This window comes from Zerene cesonia, unplaced genomic scaffold (genome assembly GCF_012273895.1).
Source record: "Zerene cesonia ecotype Mississippi unplaced genomic scaffold, Zerene_cesonia_1.1 Zces_u005, whole genome shotgun sequence".
Taxonomy (NCBI): domain Eukaryota; kingdom Metazoa; phylum Arthropoda; class Insecta; order Lepidoptera; family Pieridae; genus Zerene; species Zerene cesonia.
Window position 1 is genome coordinate 1,984,746 of NW_024045135.1, and position 19,160 is coordinate 2,003,905.

The 19,160-nt window shown below is 38.0% G+C and overlaps 2 protein-coding genes and 2 long non-coding RNA genes across 4 annotated transcripts in view; all 4 read left to right on the forward strand.

Moving 5' to 3' along the window:
- The first annotated feature begins 481 nt into the window (after nucleotides 1–481).
- LOC119838835 lies at nucleotides 482–6,818 on the forward strand. The gene is made up of 3 exons (XR_005288221.1): nucleotides 482–619; nucleotides 4,491–4,552; nucleotides 6,708–6,818. It is a non-coding gene; the product is annotated as an uncharacterized LOC119838835 (long non-coding RNA).
- Nucleotides 6,819–6,820: 2 nt separating this feature from the next.
- LOC119838782 (Down syndrome cell adhesion molecule-like protein Dscam2) lies at nucleotides 6,821–15,245 on the forward strand (the record flags this gene model as incomplete). Its single annotated transcript, XM_038364884.1, has 8 exons — nucleotides 6,821–6,900; nucleotides 7,641–7,774; nucleotides 9,210–9,362; nucleotides 11,146–11,286; nucleotides 12,154–12,271; nucleotides 12,435–12,657; nucleotides 12,950–13,175; nucleotides 15,004–15,245. Coding segments are annotated over 8 exons (1,317 nt in total), but the record flags the coding sequence as incomplete, so codon positions are not given.
- Nucleotides 15,246–15,813: 568 nt separating this feature from the next.
- On the forward strand, nucleotides 15,814–17,050 carry LOC119838832. Its single transcript, XR_005288220.1, has 3 exons — nucleotides 15,814–15,950; nucleotides 16,672–16,762; nucleotides 17,023–17,050. It is a non-coding gene; the product is annotated as an uncharacterized LOC119838832 (long non-coding RNA).
- Nucleotides 17,051–17,052: 2 nt separating this feature from the next.
- LOC119838783 (Down syndrome cell adhesion molecule-like protein Dscam2) overlaps nucleotides 17,053–19,160 on the forward strand; it is a 12,505-nt gene continuing 10,397 nt past the window's right edge. Inside the window, exons 1-7 of the mRNA XM_038364885.1 lie at nucleotides 17,053–17,201; nucleotides 17,283–17,428; nucleotides 17,515–17,650; nucleotides 18,171–18,290; nucleotides 18,442–18,648; nucleotides 18,729–18,882; nucleotides 18,960–19,108. Coding sequence (XP_038220813.1) covers nucleotides 17,306–17,428; nucleotides 17,515–17,650; nucleotides 18,171–18,290; nucleotides 18,442–18,648; nucleotides 18,729–18,882; nucleotides 18,960–19,108 — 889 coding nt within the window. The 5' untranslated portion in view covers nucleotides 17,053–17,201; nucleotides 17,283–17,305. The remainder of the gene's footprint in view (nucleotides 17,202–17,282; nucleotides 17,429–17,514; nucleotides 17,651–18,170; nucleotides 18,291–18,441; nucleotides 18,649–18,728; nucleotides 18,883–18,959; nucleotides 19,109–19,160) is intronic.

Here is a 19,160-nt window from a genome sequence, read left to right on the forward strand (position 1 = left end):
CAGAGATATGTAAAAAGTGTGCAAAGCTATCATATCATACTATTGATTATTAAGAATTATACTTTGTATATTATAAAATTATACTTATTATTCATCGTGTAGGAATAAAGTTTACCAATGTGAGTTGATTACAGAACAACTGTAACACATTGAACAAATGCTTTCATTCCGTAAATAATTACTGCACAGAAGTATTTTTAAGAATATTTGATTTTTATAGTAATCATATAGTATAAAATAAAATTAGATGTATTATTAAGCAACCTTAGATCCTAAATGTATTAAAACCTTAGTAAATATTCTTAAAAAAAAATCTAAAACGTAATTAAATGCACCAATGCATTTTTTTTTAATCAAAGCAGCAATCGTTGGAAAAGTTTACTTAATTTAAGACAATTGGGTTTAAAGGTCTTCAACTCAATCGCTTCACAGTAAGAGCCGCTCGTAGACCCTTAGCTCGGACGTCAGTTCGTCCTGCGCCGCGAACCGAGTCGTACATGCCGTGCGGTCCGCTACGCAGTTACGTAGCTGCGCGGCTACGACGCTACGAGTTTGCCGAACTTTAACTTTCCTTGGTGATTGTGTAGTGAGTGCTATTTAGGATACGGACATCTTAATGGTAAAGTATTATTTAAATAAATTGTACTTATAAGTGTTAGCTTCTAAAAGGGATGAAACATTGAAAATACAAAAAGTTTTTTATAGTTTAAACTAAATGTTAATTTAATATTCCGATAAAAAAATGAACTAAATATTATCTATATGTTTAATTTGTATAAAAGTAATACCTCATTCGATTTGAGCCTGACTTTCTAATTTTTTGACTGTATGGATTAGTAGGGTCTTTTGTTCAAAACTTAGATACATTAAGCAATCGACAGATATTAAAGTTTTTTTAAGAAAATTAAAACAAATAAATACCTAAAATATTAATAAACGTAGAAATCTTAAGAAAATTACTACGAGCAATAAAAACGGTTATTATAATTATGCTATTATAATAATGAAATTCAACATAAGAAAAAATAAAAATCTACACTCTGAAAATAACAAGAACTGAATAATGTTAAAAGAGCTGTTAGTTTTCAAAGTTCGGACGTTCGCGTCGGACACGAGAGCTGATTATGAGGTGGAAGAATGGACTAGGAGCTGTAGAACGCATGACTTTATATAACACTTGTTTTATTTTTTATTGCTTTGGTTGAACGATAATTATATTAACTCCACATATTGTACTTTGCATTATTTAAATTTCACAACAAAAACTGTATTACTTACATTTTACCTTTTAACTTAATCAAAATAACATATTATATTGAAAAAAATCTAACTTACACAATTAACGCTTAGTTATGGCATATAAATTACCTACCGGCTTCACCTTTGTGATATCTTAAAAAAAACTAGTAACTACAAAATGTTTACGTAACAAATTTGATTTAAAAGGATAACTATCTATCGCGTTTATAATATGAGTAGAAGTATTCATGAATGAATGAATACACGTTATTGTACATACGTGGAAACAGAGCGGTTATTACACGGCACAGAGCTTATGCTGGTTTTATCGCTCGTGAACGATTTCTTCCAAGCAACCTAAAATTATATGTTTAATATAAGAATTTTTCATAATACCTGTTTGGTCATGATAAATAAACGATGATTGTTGTTGAATCTACATGTTTCGATTTGCCAAATAAACTACAACTCTTTGCCTACAGAACGAGGTACCTGGAGTGACAGTGCCACTTACTCTGCTAAGTGAGCTCACCACACTTACTACACTTATAACTGCTCACATATCTGTTGGTCAAATAATACTAGATATTAAAATAAAACATATAAATGCGGAAGATTAACAGACGAAACGAAAACAAGAAATGAAAGAAACATTTGAATGTTAAATAGGCGGCATTAATGCTTTAAAGCGATCTCTACCAGGCAACCTTTGAATAGGATATCATACTTTGACATTAGAGTCGGTGGAGTTTCGAAAGAATCAAACGAAATGAATAAAAAAAATGTATAATAAACATAGATAATAATGTTTATCATTATCAAAACTTGGCAACGCGACTATCATTTTTATACTTTAAATACTTTTTAACCACTTTCACAACTAATTTAATTGCATAATATTTTTTATGAAACCATTTTATGTTGTAACAACAAAAGTATCAATTGCATTGTTACAGGAAATACATAATCCATTCTATTATTTTAAAATATAGTATTATTACTAATCATGTGAGTTATTGATATTGTAAATAAAAAAATAAAAATACATTTAAAAAAGATCACAAAAACCATCCAGACTTTCTTGAGCTATGAATTGTATAAGATATAGGCTACATTATAATGTAGCCTACTGGATATTACCCGCGGATTCGCAAGCGTTATTTATCTTATCACCCAAGTCAGCTCATACCCTGTCTGTATACCAATTACATAAAAAACCATTCCGTAGATTCAGCGTGATTGACGAACAAACATCCAAGTAAACAAACTTTCACATTTATAATATTAGAGTGATGTCGGTAAAGTTGTAGCTTTCTAACTGTGAAAGAGTTTTAAAAATCAGTCCAGTATTGTTTTATTTTTTTATAACTCTTTTATACAACTAAACATAAAAGAACCTTATTATTAATATGTTCAAAAAAGTACAGTATAGCTCATTCTCTATTTTTGGATTGAATAGGTTTAAAAAAAGTTTGTTCATAGCACTTAATCTAGTATAACTTATTATATCACCAAAAACAATACAGTTAGAAACTCGTCACAGCTACTACGCCTATATAAATTATTGAACAATGAGATAAACTATCCATCACTGTTGTCACAAATTCCTTCAATTTTCTCTTCAATGTGCCTCTCTATAATTGTTGGCTTAGTACTTTTTGCCCAATGTACGTGAGATTTTCGAAAAATGAACATGGTTCGAACTCCCCCTTAAAACTTATTTTAAAATGTAATATTTACCGACGATTACAGATGTTAATTTTTCTAAATTGAGCATATTCTAAAGGCAAATTTTTAATGCCTTAAGCCAATTATATTTAATTTCGTTATCTCTAGTTTTATGTAGAATATTTATTTTTATTTTAAATACTGGTAAAACTGTGCCTACCTATAATTTAGATACATAAGTACTAATGTATTCATGTATATTTAAATAGTAGATAAGCCTTTCTTATAAATAAATTAAAAATAAACTTAATAGTGATCAGTAGATTTTATGTGACAACATTACAAGTATACAAATAATTTATCTTTATAATTTTAGTACAGACAAACACAAAAGCCACTTTAAGATAAAGTAATCGAATAATCATTAAAATGTTCTCGTTTACGCAGACTACAAGCTTGTAACTACATTGTCGTCTTATCGTATTGAATTATGTCCCAGTCAAGCCACTCATAACAAATTCAATATTCAATTTAGTTCGTACACACTACATACAATACGCTGTAATCATAAGACGCTACGGCCGAGCGAGCTTGTAGCATCGACTCCTTCGACCGAATAAAAACTAGCTGCGATATGCTCAAAGTTATTTTTTGTTTTACCTAGGGTTTTAAAACAAAATATAGAAAAGTTTTTTAACAAACAAGTAATACACATTTAGAAAATAAAAACTTTTAAACGGATTTCAAACGCGATTTGTTTCTCATCGTGACCATCCTCGCAGTAAAGTTTTTTAAACGTCGGTTTAAATAATATAATAAATAAATCGCGTTAAAAATCCGTTAAAATATCTTTGTTACCTTATCTATTTTTATTAGATACAACTCTTATTTAGCAGTACACATTTTTTTAATGGGTACTTTATTAAAATACAAATGTAATAACATTACCCTTTTATATAAAATAACTCAAAAATAGATGGCCTTAGTATTCAACAGTTACTTTGGTTTTACTAAAAATACGGTCACAAATTCGCAGAACTTGGAGAATTCTTATAGTCGTCAATGAGTACACATAACGGCACGCGAAATGTGAGCTTAGAGTTCAACGAGCGTGTGCCTCGCCCCTAAATATTTAATTCGATTCCAGCCTAAGCTGGGTTAGCGCTAGCATTTTGTAACGAAATTAACTTTGTAATAAGTTGACCTCCGTATTCAGGGCTGGATACCGGATAAAAATAAAACGCTTAAAAGATCGCTTACTTCTTGTTTATTAATAATTGCGATGACATTAGAATTTATAATTAAATCATTTCAGAATCAATAATTGACTTATATAAAGCTTCAGAACGTATTATATTGGGTGTATTTATTTCAGAGTACATTCGGATTTTAATGCGTAAACTTTAAATATTTTCAACAAATCAAATAACAACTTTACAAGCAATAAGGAGTTTTGAAGTCTTTTGTTTAAAAAATTAAATAACCATAGAAATGAGAAGAAATCCAGAGTTTCGTTTGATTCGCATTTTATGCTATAAATTAAAAATTTAAAATAAATGATATAAAATACAATTTGTCTACAGGTGACAGCGAAGCAGCATCATGTTCCACATTACCCTGATCTTCCTCACCTCAGTGTTCAACAGTAAGTGCAATATTATGGTAACTTACTACGAATTAGGTTACACCCGTGCCAATGCCCACCCTGTACCTTTGCCATTTCATATTTGTAGGAATAACATTCGATTATGTAAAATAAGTAATTCATCTTATGTATCTATCACTAATTCAAAAAGCGTTTGGTTTGTAACATTATAATTACAACTACTAAGTGAGATATGAGGACCTGATACAAAAATTTCGAAATTTAATCAAGTTTATGAACGCGTTTCAAAAGGAGATATATATAAACTTAGACACATCTATATAATTCGTCAAAATCTTCAATCGAATATTTTTACCGAAGCTCGAATTGAAAATCCGTGGACGGAATTCACGTTCATTGAGAAATGATTCCGAGAGGAAGCGGAGGGATACCAGAAATGAACGACTTGCATTATACTAGTAACTAGAATATATTATACTTCTATAATGTTACTAAATCCCTCACATTACAGAAACTATGGGGTAAAGTATATTTGATTAATACTATTGAATAATCAAACTGAATAATACCACAAACGCCAGCACACGTCAAGTCCGAACAATGCCGCTGTTCGCTCATCGTGTATTCCGCAGTACGGCCGGTAGCTGATAGCTGCGGCTCTGCCCCACAGACCGGTAGATTCGGTTTCACAAGACGCGCATTGTTCTCTCCACCGACATAAAGCCAATCCAATTAAACGAGAATTCCGTACGGTTGCTATTATTCGAACCTCTAACATGACTACAGATAAGGGAGGCGATAGATCGGCGCTCTCACATTTAATATGAAATTAACGTGTCTGTGCAGAGGCACACATTCAGCTGGCAACGAGCTTTGGAACTGCACTAGAATAATGAGTGGAAAGCGACAAGATAACTCGAGTACAAAGTTCAGGAAACTTCGGAACTTGCCACCGGCGTAGCACCCACCGCACTCCAACTATTTGCTACTTAAACACTTGTCCGTGTAATAATTAACAAAGCGAGTGACTAAAATGCAATCGATGCTCGACAAATCGCTTACGCAAGGCCGGCCTTACCTGCGCGAAAATACCGATATTCAATTCAATTAATTCGCTCAGCCAATGTACCGTCGACTATAACTGAATTCTGCCTAAATAATGTTTCAATTTGCCGCGCTTTCTACTTCACAATTATGTCAGGAACACGCCTTGATTAAATCAATTCAGCGCTGGATATTGCACGCGTTCGCGCAGTAATTAAAAGCACGGCCGGGCCCTTGTTTCATTTAACAAAGATGAAATTAGTGCAAATATTGTGTGAAAACTTAATTCACTTTCTACATCTTATCAGCACTCATACTCTATGCTAAAATTCGAATAAACTTATGAAGTTGATAAGAAATTTGGAATACTGAGGTAATAAACTTTTATAGTTAGTCGCAAGTTAGCGATAAAACGAAAACACGAACAAACAGTAAACTAGAAACTTAAGAGAATTACGCTTCTGAGGACAATCGCCAAGTTGCTCCGCTTTTTTAGGTCGAACAGTTTGAAACTCCACTTTTGCTGTTGGACTTTTAAGTGGCTCGCAGTTCGGCGCTCTGTGGCGAGATTCCGCTCAACTCCACATCACAGCCTCGCCAGATACATAAGCTTCCTCCAAATGCGTAGTGCGTTTACGAATTTGGACTTCGTCTTTCCTTATTATTAAAACATATAAACTAAATTAAATCAACAACAAAAATAATTGAGAACTGAGAAATACAATTATCTTACATAATCTAATATATAAAATTCTCGTGTCACAGTTTTCGTTGCCATACTCCTCAGAAACGGCTTGACCGATTTTGATGAAATTTTTCATATTTATCCGGTATCTATGAGAATCGGCCAACATCTATTTTTCATACCCCTAAATGATAAGAGTAAGGCAGAACAGCGTTTGCCGGGTCAGCTAGTAAGTCATAATATTTTCGATAACAAGCAATGTATCACAGAATAAAACATAAAGCATTTTTACTCAAACTTAAAAAATCACTTGTAAAAGCAGACTTCGTTTAAAAAGGCTCCAAAAATGTAAATTTAGAGAAAAACTAACATTTGCTTCCGGGTATTACCTATATACTATAGGCACAATATATTCAGAACGCAGTCTCTATCATCGCAAAAGTATGCAACAATATGAAACGTCAGCAGGCGTGTGGTCGGACGGGCTGTCGCGCATGGGGCCCGTGTTCACGGAGGAGCCGCCGGCGCTGGTTCGCTTCGCGCGCACGGCGGGCGCGCGCGTGGCGTGCGCGGCGCGGGCCGCGCGCCCCGCGCCCCCGCCGCGCCTCACCTGGCTCGCTGACGACGGTGCGCCGCTCACAGACTTGCCCGGAGTCAGGTAATGATGCTAATCTGTGTGATGAGTAATTGGCCCATCATTATTATCTTCCATAGTATACTTTAAATTAGTTTATTTACAAGTCAAATAATACAATAACTACGCAAACATTCGACTCTCTACTAAAAAAAAAAACTAATTGCATATTTTAAAATTCTATGAACAAGCATAGATTGTGCCAATAATGTTGAAAACACGACATGGTGTAAAGTGCATTTAATAAGGCACGCTCCGTCGCAAGGAGCCTCGGTGACACGACATGAGTTAGTAAATTTGAATATTCGTTAAGAAAAGCGAAGAGAAGCGCTGCGACAGGCGCCCCGCGTCAGCTGTAATTACACGAGGACAAATTGTGGCCGGCGCCGTGGCCATTACTTCACCATTTTCTAAAAAATGGCTCTCGTTAGCACTGTTTGTTCCTGCTCTGATGAATTCACGTTAATTTTTCATTGTCTCTAGAATATTCTCCATTACTTTCAACGTTCCAGTTATTTTTCGACCTGAAAAAGTTGCTTATTTTCCCAGAAACAAAATAGACAATTTTTGTGATAATTTACAAGTTTGTAAACGACAAAATAATTCAGTAATTCGACATTATATATGACATAATAATCTTACGTGTATATCCTAATAATGATTGGAATTAAAAAACATAAAGGGACAATTTAAAATATTTAGACATATTTTTAAGCTACGTAATGGTAATAAAATATTTGTTGTAACTCGGTGTGGTGTCTCAGGCGGATTCACCCGAACGGCACGCTGGAGCTGCTGCCGGCGGGCGCGTTCGCGGCGAGCGGGCCACGCCTCGTGCGCTGCCGGGCCGACAACGCCCACGGGACCATCGTCTCTAGAGACGTGCACATTGTGCCAGGTTCAACGCTCATTTATTTGTGATCAACAGTATATATATGTAACATAAATATGCTAATTTTTGGAACGAAGTTTCTTATCGCGCCTTGTGAAAGGGGGCTAGACGGAAAAAATTCTCACAAAAAGTTGTAACTACACTTTTTGCTATAGTAAGCTATTGTAAGCTCTCTCTCTCTCTCAAGCGTCTCTCTCTCTCTCTCACACTTATAGAAACGAAAGGAACTTCGTTCCATCCGGGTGTCTCTTGACACCTTTTTGATCTTGATTTTGAGTTCACACCTGAAACATTTAATATATTTGAGATATTACTTCGGTGATAACTGATAAATAATAAGAAATCAGAAATTAAAAACTTTAACGGATTTTAAGCGCGATTTATTCATTATATTATCAAAAACAAATTATGTTACGACTGTTCCAAAAAGTTTTCTAAAACTAATTGAATAAATAAATGATACGTCGAGTTTGAACTATGATAACATTTTAATCAAGTCTTAAGTAAAAGAATTGCTTATATTAAATTAAAAGAACAAACTTTGAAAACCACTTGTTAATACCATTAAGATACAAATAATATTAAAGACAAAGCCTCCATACAGTAGGGACAAACTCAATAAGGAAAAGTAATACCACGTAGGGCATCCACGATGTTATGGTTTTAGTTGTTTTGAATGTTGTGTAGGAATTATCTAACTGCAGTGAAATATGAGAACTGCAGCGAAATTGCAGCCGTGATTTTGTATTGTCACAGAACAAGCCAGGCACATACCGTAAAGCAATAGATTTGCCGAATTGGCTGCTATTTATGTAACTTTTGCAATATATGGTCGCGATGCATATTATGTAAAACCAAAAATGTTTAATGTCGCGTTCTCTGTTACAATTCTATTATTGCAATTTGGTGTAGTTATAGACTAAAAAACGTATGTGATCATTAATATAATCTCAAATTCCCTTGACCAATAACAATCTGTAGTGACGGTATATACGTTTGTATTTCAATAAATTGTTTTTATTTATTAATGATAATTTCAAGGTTGTTTAAAAAGCCAATATTAGATTATGGTTGATTTAATTAAAAAAAAAACTGCTCATATATTACAAATTTACTCTTATATCATAAGAATTATCTATCACTTTTATCTTTACTTAACTTATATTTATGTGAGGAAAAAGGAACGAAGCCGTGTCATGCCGCCAGTATTATCCTTTGATTTCATTGGATAGTGCAATCGGGTTATGTGTGAATAGCTACAAGAAAGACTAAGGTTCATAAATTTTATTTGTTGAAGAAATTTGAAAATATTATCACCATTGCTTTTGATTCTCTGCTTGAGCATTATAGCATTAATAATTGTGTAATTACGTAAACTTTGCGAGCGGATACTGCCCGCTGTCATTTGCTGCAATTATTGATATTGACATCCGCTGTGCAGTGGCGGACGGCAACTGGGAGGTGGCAGTGGAGGCGCCGGCGGCGGGCGCGGGGGGCGTGGCGGCGCTCACGTGCCGCGTGAGCGGGGCGCCCGCGCGCGCCGCTCTGTGGTACCGCGCCGACACCGTGCTCTCTGTCGATGCGCCCGCGCCTGGTGCGTCTAGCCCTAACCATACTTTTGCCTTACAATTTGATAATAAAAAAGTGCAATGACGTTCGTGGATTGCATGTAATACACTGAAGTACTATCTATCTATCGTAATATACCTATACATTAATTTATGTAAATGCCGTCAATATGAAGCGGCATGCATTCTCAATTGTTTCATTATATTATCTTTAAGAATCTCTAACACTTAGATCTCCTGAAATTAAATGTTCAAGTAAATTTTAATTCACTCAGTTATAATTTGCTCTCCCTGTCGGAATCAATTTGTAGCAATGTTGTTATATTTATAAAAAGCGTCTCAAAACTTTTATCATCAAAAGCTAAAGTAACAAGAGAGGGAAAATCCTTTTCCTGTTGAATTATTGACGCACATAAATAGCGCTGAAGGGGGAAAAGTGGACACCGTAAAGTGGGTGTCCATAAATCTATCATCCGACGAGACCCGCTCGGTCGCTAATTAACGAAGCCTGCAAGACGAGCTCTAAAAATTAATGTCTCAGTTTGAAAGTATCTTTGACATGAGATTTACGTTTTCAAATAATACCGCCAATAAATAATGAATGCAAGCCGCTTTTATATTGGTTTACTTCGCTCAATATTATGCTGTTAATACAGAATAGAGAGAGTACTATTTTGTGATTCCTCATGTCGAGACATATAATTACCGTACAACATTTGTTTAAAATAAATTACGATATACGGTAGGTATTCCTAGACACAATAAGGTTAGACACTATCATTCGTACTACCTATCGAGTTTGTCGAACGGAGAATATTCAAGCCCATTCGTCGCGCAACCGTCTCGAACGAATTAACTCTGAAGGCTTCCATTGAAAGTGGAATAATGACTGCAATAACTCGCACGCGTCGGTTTAACGCCCTCCATTAAAACTTAACAAATTCGATACATGCCACTTCGCGATAACCTGAAATGAGAAAATGGTGGATACTGCCCTTCACGCGCGTGATAAAACGTAATTGACAATTGATACCATTGTACGTTATGTACCCATTACAGATCAATGAACTGATGGATTCAATTGATTCTAAACACTCTTTTATTCTTAACACTATCGTACCACCTGAGAAAATTCGGCGCCTCGATTGACCGGCTCTATGCACCGTGAGACTAATAAATTGCATCACATCGAGCTAATCTGCACACGAGCGGTAGTTCTTTATACTATATAAAAGCAGTAGGTAGTTCGGCTTACAAGGCGATATTAATTAAAGCGATATCTCATCGGGGCGGCGGTAACTCAGGCTGACGTGATGTATGGCGCTCCCTCACACTCTTGTGTAATCTTCCTACCAGCGTTTTATCTCGTCCAACTTACTAATCTTGCAATTCAATTATGCGGATTTATTAATTTATTCACGCTACGTCCTCTATAAACACTTATTGTAACTTAATATTACTTCCGATATTGTGTTTAATACGCGCGCGTCTGAATATTAATGAGTGAACGTGAACTGAAAGTAAACAATACGAATTCATTCAATTTGACGTCGAGCAAAAACATGGAGGTGTCGTTTTCTTACCTTATAATATTATTGAAATTGTACAAATAAATCTATAGACATAAACAATGCTTCGGCCTTCGGCCATGAATAATTGAAGTTATAATAAACGTTGAACTATTTGTCAGGTGGCCAATAAAAAGTAATTTAGCCGTTATGAAGCATTTGGTTAACAAATCATATTTTATTTTAGAGTTTGCGTTTGGAAGTTTAATGACATATTTGAGTAACATTTCGAACGTGTCAGAATCGCGCTACCTGTCGGCGGGCGACACGCTGCTGATCCGCGGCGTGTCGGCGGCGGACGCAGGCGCCTACAGCTGCCTGGCGCGCCACGACCTCACCGCGCTCACCAAGCGCTCGCGCCCCGCGCTGCTCAATGTGCTGCGTTAGTACTCTTCCTTCTTTTGTAATCCCCGAAAATATTTTAAACATGACAACAAACTAACACAGGTAAACTCAATTGCTATCTTTCACAACATATACAACAATGAATCGAAGATATAACGAATGATTTGGCTTACAGTGTAAGTCGTTATTGAGGCAAATCTTTAGGAAGGTTCTCTGCTGCACGTTTGTTAACGCCAGACTAACAAAGTTGGCAAATTGCCAACATTTGCCACTCCGACTACACAACTGGATCCACTCAATTTATATCAAAGTTCAGCTTAATGTATTTACTTCACAGACGTTCAATATTACAACTCATTTCAAGATTTATTCATAGCGTTCCTGTCTTTATTACCTATAGCTTTTTATTAAAAATATCGTTTTACTTTCCACGCGTGGAGCTTATTATATTTATTATTTCCCCGTGAGTTACATTTATTTCAAAGAGAATATTTTGTGCCAATTATTGAGAGTTATATATTATGTCGGCGTGCAGCCGCACTTCAAACAACATAGTCACGCATCTGCTAAAACAAGTCTGATTCATTGATTGCAATTAGGTTCAAAATAATGTTTAGGAATGTTTTTTCAAACTCAAATTAAGAACACAGATTATATTTATAAATTTTAGTTTAAGTTGCGAGAATTCATGCTTTATTCAAACAAATAATACATCCAGTTTTGCTGACGACACTCTTCTTAAAAACAACCCCGGTCACCTTCATCCGTTAAATAAAATGACATATTAATAGTCTTATTTACAATTTTGTAAGAGGCAATTGAACATTATTAATTGTTAATCTTCATTATACTTTTTGTAAGAATCGAAGTATGCTAACTGTTAACTTATACGTGTACCTAGCAGCGAGCTCGGCGGGCTCGGCGCCGCGCGTGGTGTCGCCGGCGCGCGAGCTGGCGCCGCCCGCTGGCGCGCTGCTGTGCCTACCCTGCGCCAGCACGGACTACCCGCCGCCACACTACACGTAATCATCGCACTTTCATAAATTGTTTCTAATGTTATATGAATGAATAGCAAAATTATAAACCTTTGTCTGTCTACATTCTTACAATATAAATAATTTTAAAAATTATATTCAGTGAAATATTAGAGTTCTCACCATAATTTAAGTATATTATTTTATGCAGTTGGTACCGCGAGTCGCAGGGGCGACTGCAGCCCGTGGAGGCATCGAGCAGTGTGTGGCTGTGGAGCGGCGGCGCGGCGCTGTGCGTGCGCGCCGCGCGAGACACCGACGGAGCTTGGCTCTGCAAAGCTTACAATGTATTTGGAGACGCTACGGCTCAAATAAGACTTGACGTGCAACTTGATATTACTGTTACCATACAGCCAGAATTCACGGTGAGCACTGTTTAAACAGGATATAAATAAAGCGTATTGAGTTATCTTGGAAATCAAAGAAAAATAGCCTGTTTATTTACACCGAAGTTTTATTTTGGTCAATAATGGAACAAAATAGCCTTTATTCACGACAAAGATCAGTACCTCAAAAGCCCTCTGTCGACGGCAATTTGAAAAGTGAATTAATTACGTACGTTAATATTATGAAACGAATGACGTTTATAAACAACTTATGCTTATCATTAGATATAATTTTATCCCGATAAAAGCTTGAAACCCAAAATGGATATGGTTACAATAGCAAGGTGTACAGGTGGCGGAGGCGGGTAGCACAGTGCGCCTCAACTGCAGCAGCAACGAGCCGGGCGCGTCGCTGCAGTGGGTGCACAACGGCGCGGTGCTGGCGGGCGCGGCGGGCGGCGCGCTCGTGCTGCGCGGCGCCGCGCGCTCGCACGCCGGCGTCTACCAGTGCGTCGCGCGCGCCGGCCTGCGCAGCGCACAGGCCTCCGCTGAAGTTAGACTTGGGAGTAGGTGCTTCTTCTCTTTTAGCGTACCACGTTTCTTAAATTAGCATTTTGCTTGCGAGCAGCAAGGTCCCTTGTATTATATTATAGTGAATTGTAGAGGTTTTTGTATTTCCCAATGTTTTTTTTGTTCATTAAAGAAGCGCTTCACCATAATCTTGCTTGATGGTAAGCTAAGATGTAGCCTAATATGGAACGCGCTTTCCTAGAAGATACCTCTTTACTTTACTAAAGAGCCCCAAATTGTACTCGTCGGTGACCATAGATTCAGGACTTACGTTCCCTTGCGGTTCGAAGAATAAAGAGAGCTTATACTGGAATTGCGGTATAAATGTGTTAGATATATCCTGTGTTTATTTATAGGACTTAAGAAATGGTCTTTGACTCTTAATCTAGAACCCGTTTATTACATCGTTTTGGAGCAAAGTACTTAAGAATTGTGAGATGTAAAAAAGGTAATTGTACCATTTCATAACAAAGGTGTGCGTAAGTATAGATCACCAACAACACTCGACTGACGCGCTGTGCGCCCGGGCCTTTCCCGGCTGACGCTAATTGACCCCCGCGTCAATCACCCGTGACTCGTGACCCAAATTTAATTGACCACCGTCAAGCCCACGCCGCTTGTCACATTATTATATGACTACTGAAACAATTAATAATATTGGAGACAAAAGTGGGTATTACTCTCAAAGATTCTACCGAAATAAAAACAGCATGGATCTAAGACAAGTTATGACGAATCAAGTGAACGGATCAGCGAGCATATTACAATATACTCCATGGAGTGTTTGATTTCTATACCTATTACATAACCCTTATAGGTGGCCCGAGTCACAGCAGTGGGAACATATATTGTGGGCTGATGGTGATGATTATATACCCTTTTGTAATCAATGTGAAAGGAAGATATAGGTTAAGCACCTACTTCATTATCCATTCACTCAAAGAAAACAGATAAATCCGATATAACACTAAATATTACAGTAATTCGGCTCAATCATAACGCGACGTGACTTAACTTCCAGCGATATAAAAATCATTTATGATATTAACTTTTTAATACTTTATATAAGAGCGACGCTTTTCGATTGTATATACAATGGACTAAATTGAAACAAATTGCGAATAAACGTTTATAAGCAAATGTTTTTCTTTTTTGATTTTTGAACTAATAATGGTATTACGATATTCCCCATTTATCGCTGTGCTCTCGAATAGATTTAAAGGGTTTCGGGTCTCAATAGGTAAATTAGAATTGTTGTATAAGATCCAATCTGATATGAAAAACGATTTCATTAATTTAGTGCTGCGAGAGATCCCGAGCGAGCGGGCAGCGGGAGGGGGCCGGGGGAACATCAATCCCTATAAAGTGTTTGAGAGGATGAAATCAATCAGTAAATTGAGTTTGTTTCCGGAACGTATTGTGCGATTAAGCGCATAAATCTACGTTATGTAATGACCGGATGATGCTACGAGCGAGGCTCTGCGGATGAATTACAAGCGCGCACTGATAATGTGGAGTTTGTAAATTTCATATGCAAATTCAATATCATTGGTTCATAACTAGTAATGTTTATCTAATTTTTATCAAGTTAAATTTCTGGGATTTTCAATAACAATTATATTAAATGGGTTTACGGCAATATGAAGGAATACAACACTCTGCTTGCTCTTACTGGAAAAGTACTAATCAAATCCCATAACTTAAATTACTGCAACATATTAATTATATATATAATAATAGCATGTTTGTTTATTATTTATTATGTGCTGTTCTATTAATAACTATAAATATTCTAGGAATAAATAAATTGTTGAACACACTCAGATTCTCCGCCGGAACTCCAATACACGTTCATAGAGCAGGCGCTGCGCGCGGGCGGCGCCGTGGCGCTGCGCTGCGCCGCCGCCGCCACGCCGCCGCCCGCTTTCGCGTGGCTGCTCGACTCGCAGCCGCTCGACCGCTACATTCCCAGACACAGGTACCACAAACACCACCACCGTTCTAACAATATACCGCCATACATAGCTTCAATATTACCATCATCATCCCACATGGGGAGCGCATAAAATGGGTAATTGAGCAAAGTGGCAACGAATTACACAAAATGTTTACATTGAACATAAATCACAACTTAAATCACACTTGTACGGGGTTGTAGAGCCCGTACAGAGTATTTTAGAATGATTGGTAAATAAAAGGAATTAAGTACAATAATCCGTTTATTGTCTTAATTCTATATGGTGTGGTTAATGGTTATGAAAACGCGCGATTTGTATGGTGATCGAATGCGAACTGAATGTAATACTAAAATGTCGCGTATCGGCGTAAAATGCTGAGAGCGCGCAACGTGATGTACGAAGACCGTACAACACTGTACAACGAAACGTGAGGAACAGTTCCTAGCTTCGTTGGAAACTTGTCGCGAAGACTCCCAAATGGAAAGCGAGACTTGATCCGACACGCCTGTCGCCTCCACTAGCTAGGCTCTGCCGTATCATGAATTCAGTCGCAATGAGCTGGCGGTGGCACCTTCTACGATATATGTAACAATAACGAGCTCTGTTAAATGAAACATGAACAAAGATGACAGTGTAGCCGGTAACGGTATCGCTCGGGCAGGTACTCCATATCAGAAGAGACGACGGTGTCGGGCGAGGTGGTGTCGCTGCTGAACATCTCGGCAGCCACGCCGGCGGACGGCGGCCGCTACACGTGCCGCGCGCACAACCCGCTCGGCGCCGTCGACCACTCCGCGCGACTCAACATTTATGGTATCTACAACTGTTTACGTGTAACATAATCTTTAGCCGAAGGAATTCTAATACATGAATTGTAAATGGATGTCAATCAATTTTATTTTATAGTTTATCAAATTCTTTCATTTATGCGTTTGAGAGATCTTTTTTTTTTTTTATTTCTGTAATTCTTCATTACCAGACCAAGACTCAATACCCAGATTGCCCTGTTACTTAGAGACAGCTGAGAATTTAAATGTAGCTGAAAATTGCAAGGTTGTTGCGTAGTATATTGTCCAATTTGTATTAATAAATATAGTTGACAAAATAAAGTTAGGTATTGAAATGAAATTATATTAACATATTTTATAACGATTGTGCAAATAGAAACATTAAAAGTTGAATAGCAAAAGAGACCTCTGGTTTTGATAAATCCGAGTACAGTTTATTATATTACGCAACATACTTGTGGCATTTTTGAAATGCCGCGATCATTTTTGACCACCATCTTAACACCAAATTGACCACCGATCACGCGTGTCGACCTGCACTCACCACTGACGCCAACCACTTAAGATCTCGTCCATGCGCACTGTGTGTGTGAGCCGCTTAGAATACTATACGTAGTTTCTGTACTCTTCTATATAGAAGAATAGATATATAACTATTCTGTGTCTGATATGAATATTTAAAGAAATAGGAATATAGCAGGCAAAACACAGGTATGTTATTATATTATTATATTATTGGATGGCAGGTCCCCCGTCGATCCGGGCACTGGGGCCGGTGCGCGCCGTGGCCGGCGACAACCTCACGCTGCTGTGCCCCTACGCAGGATATCCGATCAGGTCCATAGAGGTGCATTTGATAGCATAATTCTAAACTTCACATAAAACATACTCTGAAACAGTTATTTTTGAAAAAATCCATTCACAATAATATTTAATCTAGATAACAATTTTATGCATGGAAAATTGATTTCTAGAATAAATGCCTAAAATTAAATTAGTTTTATTGCCATCATATACAACTTGCATCATTCACGATTTTTAATTATGAACGGATTAAAAAAAACAAAAAGAAGAATGTAACATCGCACGGTACTCAGTTCGGTGCGGTGGTCGCGGCGCGGCGGGGCGGCGCTGGGGGGAGCGGGGCGGGTGGCGGCGCGCGGGGCCGCCCTCACGCTGGCGCCGGCGCTTCCCCAGGACGCCGGCCACTACGCGTGCTCGGTGGCCGCCCCGCCCGCGCATCCCGCCTCCAGGGATATCGAAATTCAAGTCAGAAGTAAGCTATTTGCAGTCATTACATCAATTTCAAATAATTAAAAGCTCATTAATATTAATTACATCTTGTGCTGTTGCCTAGATCCGCCCAAAATATCGCCATTCATGTTCTCGCCGGAGCTCACAGAAGGCAGCTCTGTGCAAGTGCTATGCGGAGTGTCGTCGGGAGACAAGCCCATGTACTTCTCTTGGTTAAAAGATGGAACGCCTTTGCCGCCTAATTTACAGGTTTGATTCTTTTTGTAACAAAACCTGTTTACTACATAACTTGCTACTTCATTTTTATTATCGCTGGGTATATTCGGTATATTTAGATCGAAGAGAAGAGCTTGAACGAGTTTTCACTGCTGATGTTTTCGGAATTGACGGCTCAGCACAGCGGTGCGTATACGTGTCGAGTCGCTAACCATGCCGCCACCGTCAACTACACTGCGTCACTTACGGTCAAAGGTACCTAAGCTAAAAGACTAACACGCGCACGCACACACACGCATATACTCTCTTTCACAAATATGTGTGATGTAATTTACAAATTAAATCTTTTGCTTTTTTTCTCAACTATATTATAATTCTTATGATATTTATTAACTTTCATTTGACCAAAATGTGAAATTTACACTGTTTGCGCCTTTTATAGGAATATTTTGTTTTATTAACATAATTTGTCTTCCTGTACGAAAGACATGTTTTACTGCGCTAAATAGTTGCCTATGTCACTTTCTAGCCTCCTTTTCTACCTTCAGACACAAATATCAAACAACGCAATAGAAAAATGCAATATACATTTAGACATTTATAGTGTTAGTGAGATTTAACCATAAAATTATTTTAAAAGTAATGAGAAATGATAATCCGAATTGTAATTAAATTACTTAGTATTTATTAATTTAGCTTTAACTGGTCACAGTCGAAATGTGTGTGTGACACAGTGTGAGCCAAATAATGAATAGCGGCTTTTTATTAAAATTAGTTGCTCCCTCGTGGGTCGCGGAGGCTGCTGACTCCGCCGTGTTGCTGGGAGCGCCGCTGCAGTTGGAATGTGTCGCTAAGGGATATCCCACGCCAGTTGTGACGTGGTATAGAAAAATAGGTTTGTATTTTTGTCTTAAGATGTGCTGTTTGATTTCACTGTGTCATTTACACATGCATCAACGTAATGGTAACGGTGAAGATTTTGTTTCGCTCTTACCTTAATAAACCAGCTAAAATGGATCGTACCTTAAAGTATATTTCTGCAAAAGATGGCGTCAGTGGACTGGAAGGTTCTGAGCGGTGGGAGGTGACGGGCTCTGAATGGGGTACCGCAGGAGATCCGAAGAATGAGGGAACAGGACGTGCGGTGCTCGCGGCGCGCGCGGTGTCCCGCTCGCACCAGGGCCTGTACCGCTGCAGCGCGGATAATGGAGTGGGACCACCGCTAGTCAAACATGTGAACATTACAGTGCACGGTAAGTCGCTGTGAAAGTATCGACCATAGCTTTAGGTCACAAATCTTGAATAAGACTGTATTTCTTTTATTTGCTTTTAGAGCCCGCGAACTTCGGTACATCGAGTGAGGTTGCACGGAATGTAACGAGCGTGCGAGGCCAGAGCGCAGCGCTGAGCTGCATCGCTCGAGGCGATGCCCCGCTCACCCTGCACTGGACGCATCGCGACCGCAGACTCGACCTTGATAGCTATCGGTACATATTTATGATGACTGTCATTAATTTAATAAGCTCACATAATGATATATAAAGGAAAATTGTCTGTATGCAAGATGGACCATATCGGAAGTGCGAACAGCGGAGGGCGTCCGCTCGTCACTGACGCTGCGCGCCGCCGAGCGCGAGGACGCCGGACAGTACCGCTGCCACGCCGCCAATAAGTACGGACGCAGCGATCTTCTGCTCTTCCTGCATGTTGAAGGTAGGCGCCTCTTTAAGCATTTACATCACTTCACGCTAAATAAATAAACGCT